Source organism: Anticarsia gemmatalis, chromosome 6 (genome assembly GCF_050436995.1).
Source record: "Anticarsia gemmatalis isolate Benzon Research Colony breed Stoneville strain chromosome 6, ilAntGemm2 primary, whole genome shotgun sequence".
NCBI classification, from domain to species: domain Eukaryota; kingdom Metazoa; phylum Arthropoda; class Insecta; order Lepidoptera; family Erebidae; genus Anticarsia; species Anticarsia gemmatalis.
In genome coordinates, this window is record NC_134750.1 from 10,026,697 (window position 1) to 10,041,159 (window position 14,463).

At 34.7% G+C, this 14,463-nt stretch overlaps 1 protein-coding gene across 5 annotated transcripts in view; it reads left to right on the forward strand.

Annotated features, from left to right (window-relative positions):
- Positions 1 to 288: 288 nt before the first annotated feature.
- The window catches only part of SKIP (Shal K[+] channel interacting protein), a 118,370-nt gene continuing 104,195 nt past the window's right edge, over positions 289 to 14,463 (forward strand). For all 5 annotated transcript variants that reach the window (XM_076115704.1, XM_076115705.1, XM_076115707.1 and 2 more), the window contains exon 1: positions 289 to 782. In XM_076115704.1, coding sequence (XP_075971819.1) covers positions 333 to 782 — 450 coding nt within the window. In that variant the 5' untranslated portion in view covers positions 289 to 332. The remainder of the gene's footprint in view (positions 783 to 14,463) is intronic.

Genomic DNA, 14,463 nt, shown 5'->3' on the forward strand with positions numbered 1-14,463 from the left:
ACTAATCCGACGTTTAGTTACGTAAACAAACATTAGAAAACGTTAAAAAATTACGACTATTTTATAAGACAGAAATTAACGACAAATGTCATCTCGCATATTGTAATGGAAATTGAAAAATTAATTCGAAATATCACGTGGTGCGACGCGCACCTCTATGAAACGAAACGATTAAGCTACAAAATGTCAAAAAGCAAAAGCACGGAGGACTAGGGGCGGCGACCGCGGCTTATAGAGGGGAGAGGGGGGCGAAGGGGAGCGTGGCCGCCAGTTTCTCGCCGACTACCGCGCCGCGAGCACGCCTTGTAATGCTCACAGTATTTTGACGCGACATGGCCTCGTCTGCGAGCGGCAACATCGTCGTCGAGTGGTTGCGATCGCTCCACTTGGGCCAATACGCGGAAAGTTTCATTGACAACGGGTATGATGACTTAGAAATATGCAAACAAGTAGGAGAACCAGACTTGGACGCTATCGGAGTCCTCAACCCTGCACATCGTCAGCGACTGCTGCACTCCGTCAGATCGCTGCGAGAGGAAGGAGCGGCGGCTGTTTATTTTACTTTGGAAGAGGCAGCCGCCGCTCGGGACTCATGCAGATGTGAGGAGGAAGCTCGGAAAGAGCAAGCGACTGCAGCAGTCGAGCCGGCAAAATATGCCGATGAGTACGAGGAAGGAAAAGCAGAACTAGTGAAGATACCACGGATGCAACTGAAGCGTTTACTTCGAGAACGCCTCGCTCAGGACGGCATCCGTCTGAGCCTGCAGCCATATTCGACAACGGTCAGTGATAGTTAGCCCTATAACGTGGGCAGTGCTTCTTGCGGTAACGACACGTGAAATTGTGAAAGTGACAGGATAACGATGAATGCATATGAAACGTGTGTCTGGAGTGAGACGTGATGTAGAGTTGGTATGATGTACCTGCAGGTCACGAGCCGTCCGCGTAGAGACACTGCCCGCGTCTTGTTATTTCTTTTGAATTAGTCTGTGTGTGGTGCGGCCCATCTTCGACCGCCCCGAGCGAATCGCTCCTCGGGACGTGTTGCCATAAAGTTTGTTGCGTGCGTGATTTCCCTCGAGATGAGGAGTTTGCGCGCCTTCCTGTCGTGAGAAGATTGTAATCGCGTGCCTCCCGGCTCTAAATTGGGTTTTACGATAAATCGCGAAACCTGTTTTAGCTCCCTAAGGCGTTAATTAGTAATACGGCTTGTTCTGACATGAAACAAAGATCTTATTCTCGTATAAATATCTGATGGTACTGAAGTTTGTGCGATACATAATTTGATAAAGTAACTCGTGAGTTACCTGCTTTATTACGAAGTCAAAGAATGTTATGAATATTTAGGAATTCGGCAACCAGCGTTGTTTGAACTCAGGGGGTGTTCTAGTCAGTATTCTCAGAATAATGGAACATTTACCACGTACAATCCAGTGCTTGGATATTACACCGAAGAATTTCCAGGCAGTTAAAAAGATAATTTACGTAGTAAATATGACGTCCCAGCCAACAATAAAATAACGACAAACAAGAGGGACTCGTAAAACGTAAATGACCAAAATAAAGTCAACCTTAATAGCTCATTATAAGAAAGTAATCATGTGTTATTGCAGCAAGTTTATAAATTAACCAAGTAAACGTTATCTTCATCACATGGGCGGAAGCGCTTAGTTGATATTTTAATTGAAGTGTTATTAATTATTCCAGTGGGTAGTGATTAAGAGGGTGGAATATTACTTGGAGGGCACGCCTTTCTGTGTTGTGTAAATTATACCCAACATTTTGTCGGCGACTTGAACGAAAACGTTCACTCACTTCTTATCGTTCATTGATTTTTCGTATCAATGTAAATATGTTACGCACCGCTTTGATAAAACTGATTACTTCAGGCTTATTTCCATAATTCACTTGATGCGAGAGTAAATATTGGAACATCAAAATGAACAATATTTACTTGTAATAGGCTTAAATGATTATTTTGTATGCTCACACTTAGCACGTTTCAACACTAAAACCAATTGCCGATATTACTTCCTTGGTATAAACTCCATACAAAATACATAAATGGCTTTCCGCGTATTCCCTGGTTTTTACTACTTGCAGAATTTCTTTGTTTCCAACTTGGCTTACAATGCATTGTTTCTAATAATTTCGCTAACAAGTGGTTGGAAAATGGCACGCCACAATGGATAGTACATTGTATAACAATTCCAAAAGAAAATAAATTCCTTTCGTGCGACTGGATTGTAACTACTTTAGGAAGGAATTAACGATTCCTTTAGCTTCGGCTTTACACGATACAAAGTTTTAAATCAACGATGTTTGTTATTCGGTATCCGAGTGCCTGCACTATATTTTCTATATAGAATTGTGAAGCGACGAGCCTACCGTAATTACCTGTGATGATTTTTTTACCGGTTTTCGGTCTCCATGTTTAAACCTGTTCGGTTTCAAGTGCGCCAAGAATCCACGTCGAACAGGCGCGCATTGGATCGCCAGCAAAAAATAATCTAAGAAAGCCACTGGCATTACAAACTTCGAACTGATGCCAAGTATAGCTCATGAATAGCAAAATTGCAGTTTCTTCGCAAGAATATTGTAAACATCTTCTTTTGGTAACATCTTGAGAATATTTTTTACTATTTGTGCGGTGGTTTGGCATACTTTCTTTAGTAATGACTGAAATGTTATTAATTATACCATTAGTATCAGTGTCACAATTAACACAGCCGGGTGTCAGAATGAAATAATTTCGCTCGACTATCTCTGTAGCGGCTGCATTGTTATTGATCCACCCCCATGTCTACCTGGGAACATTCCTTTCAACTTCACCGGGTAACAATGGTATCGGTTAGGATTTTTTGTCTAGAGGCGATTTGTAAAGCGATTACTGCCGGAACTGTGCACAAAAGCTCCGACGATTTTCGGTCGGTATCAATATCGTAGTTCCGATTAATAGGCCAATATTTGTGTTCTGTTGTCCTGCATTGTGTCTGCTACATCCGCTGTATCATCAACGCGGTTATTGTCAGTAATTTGGAATGTACCGTAAAAATAGGGATAGTATTGTCGCAAATATGTCTGAATTTTATGATGTCATATTTTATTCAGATTTATATTACTTTCTGCTAATTATGTAATTACACCGCATCCATTGTTAAACGTAACCCGGAACGTCATTGTCTATCTAGCCCATTGAAAAATGTCTGAACATTTCGTGAATGTAATCAACTGCCAATTTGTTAATCGAAAACGATTTCGTGTTGGAGTTAATCCTCTCAGAGCCGTATCTATTACGAATGCCGATCTTTTGTACTATCTTTGAGCCTATTATGATTCACAGCTTCCTTTACGTTGCTAATTTTAATCGAGGGGTGGCGAGGTGCGGATGTAACGGATTATATCGACATTAACGCCTCTTAATGGATTCAATATCATTCTCAAATGACACATGATTTTATTTTATTATTTTGGTATTTATATATGCCGAAACAATTACCATTTATAAATTTTATTGACCGGCTAAATGTATAAGTGCTCATATTACCCGATTTATAACCTCGCTAAAATTCATATTAACATTTAAATAGTTTTAGCATAATCATACCAAAAGTTGTTAAACCAGTAATCGTGAACGACACAGAGGTAATTAACGCATTATTACGGAGACTATCAACAATTGAAACGTCAAAACTGACAGCTTTACTACTGATAGCGTCAACATTAAAATCGGTCCCTTTTATATTATGTCCACTTTGGAGTCACTGATACAAAACGGTTTAAAATACCACACGTATTTTAATGACCGTTAAAAAAATAATGTCCCACGATTAAACTTCACTTTAATACGAAGTGAAAAAGCTACTATCTATTCAATACGCTAAAACGGTTCGGTAAACAGGCCGAGTTGATAGAAAAACTAAATTAATGAACGCTCGGATGGTTCTCATAAGAATTAGTTTATGTATGTTAATGGAAAGAGGACCATAAAGGTCAATAGATGTTTATAAACGAATTGAATCGGACATGGGGCTAGTCACATTTTATCTTCCCTTTTAAAGTGCGTAGGCATTTCCGTGTGTTTACACAAGACAGTAAATGAAAGAGTTCGTTTCCATTCTTCAAACTTTTATTTGTATAGCTTTTGTTGATCGCACAAGAGATTTGTAAGTCGTTGTTTGTCCTAATAATTAGATGTCTTTCGGTTTCCACATACGATTTCCGTTATTCATCGTGTACGTAATTTGTATTCATTTGGACGTGTGTTCCTTTTTTTGTTTAACTAATATTTGTTTTAATTAAAATTGTGCTCTTGTACAAAGACTTGTTTGCTTTGAGACGGGGTTTAAAATTAGCTCGAGCGGGTTTTTCTACCTGTGTCGCCGCTTTGTTACAATGAATGTGTGCGGAGTCACGCCGTGTCCCGACTCCTTGGTATTCCTTCGTAGTTTTGGATTTTTATGTGTATGCCTGTTAATTTTAATCACATGCAGTGACAATGTGAGCGCACATATTGTATTATAATTAATTTAAACTTCGTTAGTAAGGAATGCCTTTGTATAAGTTATAGTTAAAAGTTATAATTCCAGAAAGCCAGCTTTTAAGTTTAGTTCCAAGAAACTTATATATTTCAATATTGATATTCTTGTCTATAAATATTCTGATTTTCACTTGGAGTTCGACAAAGTTTACTAAAGCTACTTTTATCACATCGAGCGTTGTACTATCGGAGATTTTATCGGCGTGCTCCGAAAATAAACTCCTCAAGGCGGGAACATCAACAATTGAAGTTCGGCAGGTGTAAGACGAGCTGAGCTAGTTTGCTTGGCGCTTTTAGATGTTTGCTATGCCCACAGTCTGCAAGCCCAAAGTCGGCAAACTTAGAGATTTGCTCTACGGCTCACCAGGAAGATTAGCATCAGTGATTGTAAGGTCAAGGAAGTTTGCTCAATCCATAGTAGTTTGAATTAGATTTGTATTTTGTCAAGTCTGGCCTTTGTTAGTTGTTCATTATCTTCAGCCTGATAACTGAAGAGTTGTGACATCTTGATCAAGTTTATGTGTATTGTCCGCTTTTGTGTGTTTATGAAATTTAGGGTTCATATTTAGACGTCGGCTTTTCATACGATTGTTATCGGTGGGTAGTATATCGCAAGTTATGCTTACGGGTTTTCAGGGCACCAAACAATGCTATGTTCATGAGGTATAAATTTCGTTTATGTGGGCTGTTGGACTTTAAGCGTCAGTAAAATTTACAATTAATCCTAACCTTAATGTGACTTAGGCAAACAAAGTAGATTGTTTAAATAATATGTCGTAAATATTTAGTATTTGCTTGGATGTTAGAGAATTTGAATTGCTTACATGACCATTGACCAACAATAACTGAAGATTAGGCAAAATTCTTGCCGAAAATTCTTATCACATATTTATTTGACTTTATCTCTAGAATAATTTTCGTTTCAGTAAAATTTCGTTTTAAAACTTATTTATCAATCTCTTTTGCTTTATCTCCATCAACAATTATTTGATGATCGTCTTCTTCTAGTTCAACAACGAACTTTCTACCATCAATTTCTAACACTACTACTTTGAAGTCAATAATGTTTGTACTTGCTAAGTATTTGATTTATTGTTGTTATTCGATAGCGTAGGCAGTAGCTGTTGCTGTCAACTTGACATGGAAATGTTTGGCAGAATTATTTACATTGAGCTTACAAGTGATCTTGCGATCCGGATGAAGATTCTTCAGATGAGACTGCATACCGACTTTTATATATTTTTGTATACTATATAGCCTTTATTAATGAAACTGCGGGCAGAAAATAAAGAGTTTTCTGGGAATTTGCTATCTTACATTTTCTACCCCAAATATTTTGGACTAAAAATAACGTTCTTCTTCGAAATTTAAGACTTCAGTTCAGAATATTAGCGAAATAATATGAGCAAAAGTCAGCTCAAAGTTTTATAATAGACAACAAGATCCTTCTTATATTTAGCCTTGAAACAACCAAATCAAAATAGAGGTCATATTATTATCTTTACTGATTCAATAAATCTATTCGTAATAGCTCATCAATAAAATCATTTTCAAATTATATTAAAGGTCATTTACATTACCAACACTCATCAAAATTTGATTGGCATTCCCTTCTTCAATATCAACATTTGTATAACCCTTGGCAAGGTAACCACAAAACCCTTTACCGTCAATCATCATGCTGAGTGATTGGTGGTCAACATTCGATGCATCCGAATTCCATCCATAATCCGGTTATTGGAATATGTTAAATACAAATACAGTTACAACATGAATATTTACAGCATTTATCACATTACTCAGTGTACCACTTATGTGGATATCAGTACAAGGAATAAGACTGATAATGGCTGTGATATCGCCGAAGAAATATGTCTGCCAGTGTTTATTATGTGTTTTCCTTTTGCAATGCCGAGTTCGAAATAAATTAGCTCATACTGATAATATACAACCCAATGGTATGTGTCAATGATTCTTGCAATCATGAGTAGTTTCCATCATGCCACGTTGTTTGACTTAAATAAGTACCTATAGTGTAAAAATATGTAAAATAATATATTGAAAATAATCGTTCTTTTTACTTAATTTTTCAAGAAATTGGTCAGTTTCATTATTTTAACCGGTAACCGAGAGAGTCCTATCTTCAATTTCCAGATAAGAGTACTCTTTGAAATAAACCTAGTAATAAAACTAAGCTATATATTAGAGGACGAATCACAGCAGGTGACAGGAATCCCAATAAAAACCAAACGGTTACAGCTCCCTTTTATTTAATTCCACCGAACTAGCCCCTAAAACAGAAAGCGATACGCTTAGAACTCCAGCTATAACCTGTCTAACGAAAGATTTATTTATAAGAGTTCTTAATCAAACATACAAGGGCCTTCCGAGAAGGTGTTCTTCAAAATAAACTGTTAGTTACTTTGTTTTGGCTTCTTAGGTGGCTTTCTCGTTTAACTTGTTAGTTTTTACAATACAAATATAGTTGTCTATTGACCAATGTTTTCATTTCCTTTGTTTTGTGAAGACAAATATTTTGATTAGGATTGTCTTGATGAGCTTCGTTATTATGGAGATGATAATTGAAGTTTATTTAACAATTAGAATAAGAAAATATCTTTGAACAGATTGAATCCTATCTTCCAACATGAGTAACAAATTAAACTTTTAGTTTATTTATAAAATAACAAACCAATTCAGGTGTAAACGATGAAATAAAACATCACAGCTTAATGAACTATCCCGATACATAGCAAAAATTAACGCGAACAAAAAGAGAAAAAAAGTTTGGAATAACGCGCTCGGGGTAGCGTCACAAATTGGTAACAATAGCGAAATAAGCGTCGCGGAAATTTTTCATTTGCACACCGTTTCACACTTTGGTGTTAGCTTTAAATTTTAACGCTTCGTGCGGCGAACGATCAAACATTGGCCGACAATCACCGAATATCCATAGTTATATTCGTTTCATATTTGTCAATTATTTAATGTTGGCTACAAACGTTGGATGAAAATGTTTGATGAATGTTGGGCTTGGCTGTACGTTTGTCTGCTGATAAAAGTACTGATAAATGTATGGTAGATAATGTTTCATCGATATGATGAATAATGCATTGTATGGTTTTTGTCACTTTGTTTGATTAATGTTGCTTCATAGCCTCTAAACGACTAGCTTTATAGTAACTGTTTTATAAGCCTAGTAATTTAAAATCCAATATTTTTTACGAAGTTAAACTGTATCAATTTATTCATCTATACTTCAGATAGGAGCAATTTATTCAATAATATCGCTACAGGATGCGTCTACGGCAGGTATCATTCATATAAGACACGTAATCGGCTGATATAGAGAGCGTACAGATGTTACAATGTTGCAGAGACTTTTATCTGACAAATCGATTTACCTGCAGTCAGATTCAATGCTCTAATTTATCTTGAAGAAGTAATCAATTAGTAAAAACCGGTAGAACGAGACGGTCTTAAGGATCCTAGTGGTATAAGACGTTTGTGCCTAGAAAGTCTATCAATACTAGAATCACATACCTACATGAACAGACTGTCTGTGTGGCGCGTTTCAGTAGTGTATCCGACTGCTGATCGTGAAGTTTCGGGTTCGATTCCGGGTTGGGTATAAATTCAATATTCTCCTATAACAATATCAGTTTAGTTTAAACGTAATAGGGGGCGATAAATGTATGTATGTACCAGGTACCTACACGAAGTTAGAAAATATACTTTATCAAATTACCTGATATTTTCTTTGGGCAATAATGATGAATTATGGAGATTTAAATTATATTTGACATTAAAGAAGTTATCTTGAAACAGTTAATTCTATATCTACAGCTTGAAGAAAGCTTTTTCTTTCGGTAAATAGAACAGTAATATTCTTAATAAAACCTAGAGAATGTAATTATTTTACGCAATAAATGTAATAATCTCGTCGTAAGTAATGAAGGAATTAGTTTTCTCACCAATCTTGGGAAGAAAAACATTGTTTGTGATATTTTGTCAAGATAAGTTATCAGTTTGAGGAAAATTCATTATAGTTATTCTAGATACGTAGAAATATAGGCTTTGGTGACCGTGATTTTTTCATCTTTTTTGTTAAGTTATTAGTCAACGTATATTGTAAATAGACTATTATTTATCTAATACTTTACTGACAAAACTGGTAACGATTTTGCTAAGAGCCTTAAGTAAAACATCCATAGCGGCTACTGATCGAACGTCAAACCGCGGTATAGGTGCTTAACTTAATAATGTAAAGGTGCATAATGATATAGTTTATGATATTTATTTTCGAAAATATAGTCTAAATGTAAATAAGCATTCCCAGATGGATTCGTAAACGAGGTATAATATCTTATTAAATCCATCGTTACTAATCCAAAAATGAGCAAAAACAATTCATTAACTTATTTTTAGTTTGTCGGTCCATCAAAGTAGTTGAAACAATTGAATCTACAAAAGAACATAAAAAGCTGTTAAGTGATAACAAAGGAAAATCTATTGTTTCATAAGCAGATAATCGTACAGATAATATTACTATGAATGTTATCACTCATTGTTTCTGTTTAAACAGTAAACTAATATAGGTGTGGGTTCCAAGAATAGTATTTGTAGTAGGAGAAAAAATGTGAGTAAACTTGGGTGCAGGATTATAGTCATAAAACAGTTTAGTGAAACAATGTTGAAGGGATGTTTTGGTTTAGTTTTTTAGGCACAATTACGATACTGTAGAGTAACTTTTTTTAGAGAAACTTTCGTTATTACTCATCACAAGTTCTTGAAAACGTATTAAGAATAAATTAGAAGAAATAGTCCTAATAGTGTATTAGAATTGTTTGCCACCATGACGTTAAGACGTTACATTAACATATGCTTAGAAGTGATAAAATATTTGCATGATAGATGATACTATTAAGAATCATAATAATATCTTACATAACCACTTTGTTTAGCTTTTTTTATATAAACAAGAGTACACTAAAATAAGTAGACGTTAAAAGAAAGATAAATGATAATATCATAGGCATAAAATTACCGAATTCGTCTCTATTAAAAAGAAAATCAGGGAAATCAATTACACTAACTTTATTTACCGGCTTCTTTTAAAGAATTACAACAACAATCAAGTAATTAATATTGGCTTAGGCCAGCCATAAAAGATTATCTTCAGATAAAGTTCTTCAATGAAGTTGTTTAAAAGTTTCTTGGAAACAACAACATTTTATTATCGGCAAAGGTGTTCAATTTATTGATATTTTGGTACTTTACAAGAATTTATAGCATCAGTAGATGTACGAAAATTTCGTAAAATCAAACTATTTGCTTACGTCATTATTCTATTTTTGTATACGCACATGGAACAGGCGGTTAAATCGGACGTTCCTTATTTTCTTGTGCTTATCGAAGGAATTTGAGGACGGATGTAACGTTTGTTAATAAGAGTATGTGCTCCTGTTGTTTCATACAAGTACTTATAGATCTATTGTATCATTTTGGTGTTGCTATTAATAAATTTAAAATATTTTGATGAAATTCAATGGCAAAATATATGAATATGAATGAAGCAAATCAGTTTGTAGGGATCGTACCAAGTGGTATTCCTTGATGCAGATGATGGGGTAGGTAGAGACTTATCTTCATGGTCTCTACCTCTTCCTAAAGTATTTTCTTATAAATGTATGTATGTATAATAATAATCATATCATTAGCTGAAGTAGCGTTGAAACCAATATTTGTATAAAACGTGAATTTGTAATTTGAGCCATGTTTCTTTATGTTTTTGGTGTAAAAAGTAGCACAGGTCAAATGATAACACGTGTAATGCGATTAGAGTTCGAAGGTATAATCTAATTACGAAACGCAAAAAATAGTATTAGGTTTTGTGTTGGTTAATTAAGTATGCTTACTAAAGAAAAACAAATGAATACAAGAAATGCGTTTTCAAGATAATAATATTCTATTAGGTAATAAAACCTCAAAAACGTTCATACATTTTGTTTAGTACTTTAAGAAACTTTGAGTTGTGAGACTAGTTTTATTTTTTGTCATTTATTTTAAACAGACTTTAGCTTCATTGCCTGATGAAGGAAACCTATATGAGTCCATGAAAGTAAGAAAGAACCTTTGGACGATCTTCAAAGTCTAGACGTTTGATCGGCTGTTTTTTAGGACTGACCGCTTTATTATGCTATCACCGTTTGAGAACTTCGAATGGAGTACAGAAAAAAATAGCCTTACTGCAAACTATTCATGTTCAAAGAAAAGAAGTGAGCCTGAATTGTATATTGGTATCTTTTTTAGTTTATATTTTATGTTGCTAATTACACAATGAACTGCGTCGGTAATTAGATTTACATTGACAACTTCTTATCGGATGCTAAATAATGACATTTCAACACATCTTGTTATACGTATGCATAATAATTAGATCCATCTTGCAATCAATTAATTTATGTAGGACGCTTTTCGTAAATGAAACAGACGCTCATTCTTTCGCAGATTAAAATAATACATAATTAAAATAGTAACCGGTATTCAAAAGTGCATCAACACTATCCGTATTCAATAAAAGTCCATACAACACAGGACACGAAGACTCAAGCAAAAAGATCAACCAAGACATACAATAAATTAAACGACATACGGACACCTATGGTCAGGCCTGCTGTGAACGTCGTCCAAGGCGCCTTGTGTGATGGATATAAAATTGAAAAAAAACTTACTGTTTGTACCATACGTGGTCACCCACGTCACCTATTAAATGAGACAGTTTATCGTCCCATTCATTGAAACCTGATAGGTTTAAACTCTACATAAATCCGGTAGATCTAATGGTTCGTGTGGCTATATTAAGTTACTTGGGCGAAATTAGACGAAGCTTAGGCATAACTAGACAAGGCTCTGTTATTGGATATGAGAAGGAGATAAGGCTTCGTCATAAAGTTTTGATGGTATGTTGTTTCATATTTTTGTTGGATATTTCGAGTCGATATAAGAATATTTTTGGACGCGTTGATAATGTGCTTAGTTGAAGTGGCTATATTAATCATGATATTGCAAGTTCAATTTGCATTTTATTATTTTTAATACTTTTTGAAATAGGTTATGAAGTAAATACTCTTTGGATATCTTGTCCGTATGTAACAGACTACCGCTTAGGCCACGGAATAAAATGATGAAAATTACGTTTCGTAAATCAATAATCTAAAGGATAAAATTCATAATTAATCTAATAATAATCATAATTGTCAGAGAGGCTGCATTATAACGGGAAAGCTATCATTATTTACCGATTTTATTTGGGTCCGGGTCGGTTCTTGCGGTCAAATCGATCAGGACTTAATACGAAAATAATAGTATTTGATTGTCCGTCATTATAAGCGGAAATGTAAGCGGGATCCTAATGGTTTATTGGATTTAAGGTGGAGGAAATCTTGAATATAATATCGAAGTAAAAGATAATTTTTGGTAGTCAACTCGCTTCTCTTCAACTCACTTCTCTATTTTTAAATACCGTGTCGAAAACATGCGGCAGAATAAGCTCTTTCTCGCATTAATAAAAAAGCCTATAAACTATTTACCATCACGCTACAAGCTTAAAAGTACTAAAGAAATCTATTAATATATAATAAAAAACTATGAACTTATGAACTTTCTTCGTTCTAAAGTAAACACTCCCTATCATAATTATTATTACTTATGTACCTATAATTATTTTGTAAGTAACAGTTTTATTGAAATTCGTTTACTTACATATAGTATAGATAAAATGTACATTGTGTTGAACAAAGCGAATGTTTGTAGTGTTCTAAGCTTAGGTATTAAGGTGTTGTGTAGTGGACAACGTATGTTGTGGTTAATGCAAACGTATTGTCGTACTAACCAAAACAAAAGTGGGTTTTGGTATAGGTTGTTGCTGTCCCTTTCAATCTTGTTTATTTGAATTAGGAGTGAGGAGGATATAAGAGTACCTTATATTATTTTACATTTTAAAATCTTAATCTTATCTTGACAAAATTTCAGCTTATAACGATTCCCAGGGTTAAAAAGTGTGTTTTGCTGCAGAATAATTATAATAATACGAAGAGGCTTCATGTTTTATCCTAAATTTACTTTAACAGGAGACGCTGTTAAAAGAAACGATAAGCGATATAAAACTGAACAAGTTCCAATGCCGCAGAAACTCTGAAACGTATTTCATGTTGGTTTAAATCGCAATGCTACAACGTTTGACATTTGGACGATGACAACTCGATACTATCGTATCGAAAGATCACAATCGCGCAATAGATTGTCTAAATCTAGATTATTCGATTATCTAGAAAAACGCTCAGTATTCTCCGATTTCAAAATATCTAAAAATAAAACAACGGCTTTATGAGCTCCCAATACAGTCCAATTTAAAAGGAAGGCTCCTAATGGCATCCGAATTGAAACTTTCACTTAGTTTACTTGAAATTGATTAAGGCCTAAAATGGAATCGTTCTTATTGCCAACTTTTTGTTACATTTCGTGAATCCGACTGTTTTAATTATTCAGTGGGAAAGAGGTTTTTATTGAAGCGTCGATTTTTTAAGGGAAATTTTCGAACGGTGAAGCACTTTCTGTTAGATTTTTTGGACATTACTTAAGCAAATCTAAAATCTATTTGTAAGAATGTCGTTTTATAAATTCAAGAGCGTTAGAGAGCATAATATCGATTCCAGTTAAAGCTTGGTGCTTTTGTAATCAACACAAATCTGGCAAAACTTCAATAATTTAACTGTCACAAAAATGCAGGTAAAGGTGCATTACAAACATTACCATAAAACAGTTTAAAAAGCACAGCTAATAAAAAAAAATATGTCAAGAGATGAATCACTGTCCCAAATTCTTTTACCGAGTGACGCACACCAATAAACCGTATGAGGGTAGGTCATATCTTCCTTTTTACAACTAGCTCGTCGGTACACTGTAGAGTAACGGAACAATGTATTCCTGTGTTGTTACGTTCGGTCAACAAAAAGGCAACAGGAGCAAACGTTTTTTGCCAACATCCCGCTAAATTAAACAGGGAAGCTGATTTTTGTTTTACTTTTTTTCCGTCGCTTTTTGCAAAAGGCCATGCCGAAAACTGTAATGACCTTTATTACTGTTGTAAATGGTATGCTGCTTTGCTTTTCACACGTGGTGTTTAATGAATAGGTTTATTTACCGCTGCGAATTTTGTAATTGACCACGCGACACGAAAATAATTTATGCACGGAATTAAATAAATATTCCTGATTCTGTCGCTCGTTATTCACTGAGATTGATTTGTATTCAATGGTAGGTTTAACAATATTTGTTATTGTTATTTAAATGAAATTCATTTGTAAATTACACGTGCAATTTTGACACCATTTTCTTTTTATAAAAAGCTGCCTTCACTTCTGTGAATCAGCTAATTTACATTTTATTACGAGGATGTACCAGGGATTTCAGTATTTCACAGAACCACATAAACTTAAATGAGATTCATAAACACTAAAAAACTAATTAAATCCAAAAATATCTGCAGCCGAATAAGGTTCAAAAATGCACAGTTCAGATTTTACGATTACACCCGTTAAGATTTTATTTACAAAGTATAATCGTATTCGTAATAAAGAACCAAGAAACAGCTTAACGTTGTTTTGCATGCCTACAATCGGCTGTAACTTGACTAAATATTATGTCGCGTGCAGTATAAATTCGGTAGGCAGACGCAATTAAACATTTACGATTAATTTTATGACTACAGCACTGTGAGGCCATACTGTGTTGTATTCAAATCAATCCATTATTTAAGAAAGCATGTACACGATTTGGTGGAGTCAGTTGAATATTCCGTAAACGAATTGTATCCCTGATCACGTCTCATATGGACAATGTTCAAGGTTACAGGAAGAAAA